The sequence below is a fragment of the Formica exsecta genome, unplaced genomic scaffold (genome assembly GCF_003651465.1).
Source record: "Formica exsecta isolate Colony F162 unplaced genomic scaffold, ASM365146v1 scaffold86, whole genome shotgun sequence".
Classification (NCBI taxonomy): Eukaryota; Metazoa; Arthropoda; class Insecta; order Hymenoptera; family Formicidae; genus Formica; species Formica exsecta.
This window is the reverse complement of record NW_021853632.1, coordinates 14,882-18,559: the sequence shown is the minus strand read 5'-3', so window position 1 is coordinate 18,559 and position 3,678 is coordinate 14,882. Positions and strand designations below refer to the sequence as shown.

The 3,678-nt window shown below is 40.2% G+C and overlaps 2 protein-coding genes across 2 annotated transcripts; one reads left to right on the top strand and one right to left on the bottom strand.

Annotated features, from left to right (window-relative positions):
• Positions 1-313: 313 nt before the first annotated feature.
• On the top strand, positions 314-739 carry LOC115244761. The gene has a single exon (XM_029822687.1). It carries the CDS (start codon positions 314-316, stop codon positions 737-739), a length of 426 nt encoding a protein of 141 aa, XP_029678547.1.
• A 1,046-nt stretch (positions 740-1,785) lies between these two features.
• On the bottom strand, positions 1,786-2,663 carry LOC115244765. The gene is made up of 2 exons (XM_029822691.1): positions 2,289-2,663; positions 1,786-2,246 (listed from the first exon to the last, which is right to left on the bottom strand). Exons 1-2 carry the CDS (start codon positions 2,381-2,383, stop codon positions 1,862-1,864), a joined length of 480 nt encoding a protein of 159 aa, XP_029678551.1. The 5' UTR covers positions 2,384-2,663; the 3' UTR covers positions 1,786-1,861.
• Between the last annotated feature and the right edge of the window lie 1,015 nt (positions 2,664-3,678).

Below are 3,678 nucleotides of genomic sequence, written 5' to 3'. Positions count from 1 at the left end.
CCGGCTTTGACGCAAGGTCGCGCAAGATAGGACGGGTAGCGCAACCGGAAGATGATACTGATGCCGCAAACAAACAGTACGTGGAAATACGTGTCAAGCTTTTGGAGGACAGACAGGAAGAACTTGAGAAAAAAATAATTACGTTCGAGACGAATGTGCAAACGCTGCAAATAATGATGGATGAGATGCAGAAAATGCTTCGGTATGCAACTCACGCGCAGACTACATCTAATTCAGCGCAGGAGAAGAAAGATATATAAAGAATATACGTGGAGGAATTATCTCATTATTGCAAATTATGCCTTGATCAAATATGTCGCAAAAGACATCTGAAAAACAGTTGCTCGTGGAAGAATTGCATGCTCCAGCGAGAAAAAATTTCCCTCGTAGACGTGTCATCGTACGCGGATACGACGATCTGTGGCAGACGGACGTGGATGAGATGCGTCCATATGCACGATTCAACAAAGGCTACAACTACATACTCACAGTTATCGATGTGTTGAGCAAGTATGCGTGGGCTGTATCGCTCAAGAGTAAAAGTGGAAACGAGATGTCGAAAACGATCGCAAAGATAATTCGAGACGATGGAAGATGCCCGAAAAATTTTCGAATCGACAGAGGAAAAGAATTTTACAACGCAAATGTACAGAAACTCATGAAGAAACACAGCATTAATCATTATTCGATGTACTCTGTCATGAAAGCCTCGGTCGTTGAACGCAGCGCCGTTTTTTAATTAAAATTTTTTTATATTTTCTTATTTCTATTGAACTTATTTTGAAACTCAGGTTTTACATTCTCCCCGTATTATTAACTCTTCTATTATATCCTCCAGAAATCTTACGAAATCATCATGCGATGCACTCGGTGAATGATATATTACCATTATTATTCCTCTATACAATTTTTCTTTCACCTCAATCGCAGCACACCAACAATTCGACTCTAATTTTTTCACTAATACTATTTCATATTTAACATCATCCCTTATATATAAAACAACCCCTCCTGTATTTCTACTTTCAGCATCGCATCTAATTATACTATAACTTGGTACGTTCACTTCACTGTCTTCAATTTCAGCAGTCAATCTTGTCTCTGATAACGCTATGAATGCCGGATTTATTTTCTTCATAATCTGATGCTGTATCTCCTCTTTATGCGCCATCAAACTTTGCGCGTTTGTATACAATATTATTTCCGCTTCCTTCTGTAGTTGCTATTTCGCATCTTCCCAGCCGGCTCTTCTCTTCTCCTCCTGTATCACCCTTTTAAATGTTGGACATTCCGGGCTAAGAACGTCGTGTTCATCACTTATCTTCAGGTTGTATGTTCGAATTTTAAACAAAAAATTTACACATTTTTTCTTTGTTGCCGTACATTCAATCGTTTTATGATTTCCTGCACATTTGTTTATTTCCGCTTCCTTCTGTAGTTGCTATTTCGCATCTTCCCAGCCGGCTCTCCTCTTCTCCTCTTGTATCGCCCTTTTAAATGTTGGACATTCTGGGCTAAGGGCGTCGTGTTCATCACTTATCTTCAGGTTGTATGTTCGAATTTTAAACATACAATTTACACATTTTTTCTTTGTTGCCGTACATTCAATCGCTTTATGATTTCCCGCATTTGTGGCATGTTTCATCTCGCGTACAATTTTTTGCAATATGATAGTATCCCCAGCATTTAAAGCATCTTTTAACATTAATGTGATTGAATATAGGACATTTTCTCCATCCTACATTTAGTTTCTCTTTTTTCAACATTAATTCAATCCTTTCTTCATCTACTTCAATTATTATCGAACCTTCTTCTTTTTCTCTTCTTCTAAGTTGATTATTATCATTTCTTTTTTCTGTAACTATTTTTTTACTATTCGCATTTGGAATCCATCATTTATTGCATCAATTCTATTCTGCTTCTTAATTGTAGTTATTAAGTCATCATCATCCAATATCATTTCTTCTTCGCTAACATTGATAATTTTTGTTTTGGGCTTCATCTGCGGTGATTCCGTAACTTTGAAATTTTCTCCTAGTTTGTCCTGCACTGTGGCTTTCAACGTTTTCATTTCTTCTCCAGTTTCACAACCCATGATCACTGTCCCCTTGCTTCCTTTTTTTAGCTTCGTTATTCCCATCGCCATGTTTTTGATATCTACCTTTTCTTTTATCAATTTTTTTGTAACTTCACTCTCTTGTTGAATCTTGGGTTTGATAATTATAACATTCTCTTTCTTTTTCTCTTTAACCGCTTCACTATAGCTCCTTTGTATTCCTCCTGTTGATCCACATACTTCTCCCTGTATCATTCTTTTCAACTCTTCTAGCAGTTCCTGCTTAACAATTCCCAATTCTTCTCGAACTATTTCCTTAACCATCATTTTAATTTCCTTCTTACATGCTGTTTCATCTTTTATTTCTTTTACAATTTTTACCAGCCAATCTATTTTTACGTCAATAGTCGATGATCCACTATAGCTATATCAGGAGCGCCTGATATTCTATTTCCACTACTTGGCGTCGTAAACGAACCTGTAGATCCTGTAGATCCTAGCCTGTCCCTGCCGCCCCCGGCCACTGCCGATGCCTTCTTCATATCTGCTTCACTTTCAATTGTAAATCTGTCAAATGGGCCAGAACACGATACCAATTCTTGATTTTTATCGTAAATCCCATGCTTGCTTACACATCCTGGATGGTAAAACAGCTTAATACAATTCACCTGATAGCAAGACTTGCATGTCACCACCTGATTTTTTATTGTCTTTTTACATGCCGAGCATCGATATTCAGCATATTCATCGTCCATGCCGATAATTATCGGCCGAAACCGCTAATATCAGCGTAAGCGATCAGTCACCTCTGTTCCACTGTCACACGTCAGCACTTTTGTGTCCACCTTTAATGTCTACCTGTCGTGTGAGACTTTGGTGTCCCAGACAGGAAATGCACTTCTCACGCCCACAAATCAGCATATCCCGGCTAGATAACACTCATGGCTAATGCCGGTCTATGCCGCTATGACTTGAATAACTTTCTATCACTCCCCGTAACTATTTAACCGTTTAAAAGTTATTACTTTTGCGGAGCGATGTTTGACACGTCTTCTCCACTGCAGAGAGAGAGAGAGAGAGAGAGAGAGAGAGAGAGAGAGAGAGAGAGAGAGAGAGAGAGAGAGAGAGAGAGAGAGAGAGAGAGAGAGAGAGAGAGAGAGAGAGAGAGAGAGAGAGAGAGAGAGAGAGAGAGAGAGAGAGAGAGAGAGAGAGAGAGAGAGAGAGAGAGAGAGAGAGAGAGAGAGAGAGAGAGAGAGAGAGAGAGAGAGAGAGAGAGAGAGAGAGAGAGAGAGAGAGAGAGAGAGAGAGAGAGAGAGAGAGAGAGAGAGAGAGAGAGAGAGAGAGAGAGAGAGAGAGAGAGAGAGAGAGAGAGAGAGAGAGAGAGAGAGAGAGAGAGAGAGAGAGAGAGAGAGAGAGAGAGAGAGAGAGAGAGAGAGAGAGAGAGAGAGAGAGAGAGAGAGAGAGAGAGAGAGAGAGAGAGAGAGAGAGAGAGAGAGAGAGAGAGAGAGAGAGAGAGAGAGAGAGAGAGAGAGAGAGAGAGAGAGAGAGAGAGAGAGAGAGAGAGAGAGAGAGAGAGAGAGAGAGAGAGAGAGAGAGAGAGAGAGAGAGAGAGAGAGAGGGAG

Coding starts and splice junctions, on each gene's coding strand:
- LOC115244761 (XM_029822687.1), top strand. CDS start 314: ATGTCGCAAAAGACATCTGAAAAACAGTTGCTCGTGGAAGAATTGCAT.
- LOC115244765 (XM_029822691.1), bottom strand. CDS start 2,383: ATGATGGTTAAGGAAATAGTTCGAGAAGAATTGGGAATTGTTAAGCAG. Junction 2,247..2,288: donor ATACAGGGAGAAGTATGTGG/ATCAACAGGAGG, acceptor TGAAGCGGTTAA/AGAGAAAAAGAAAGAGAATG.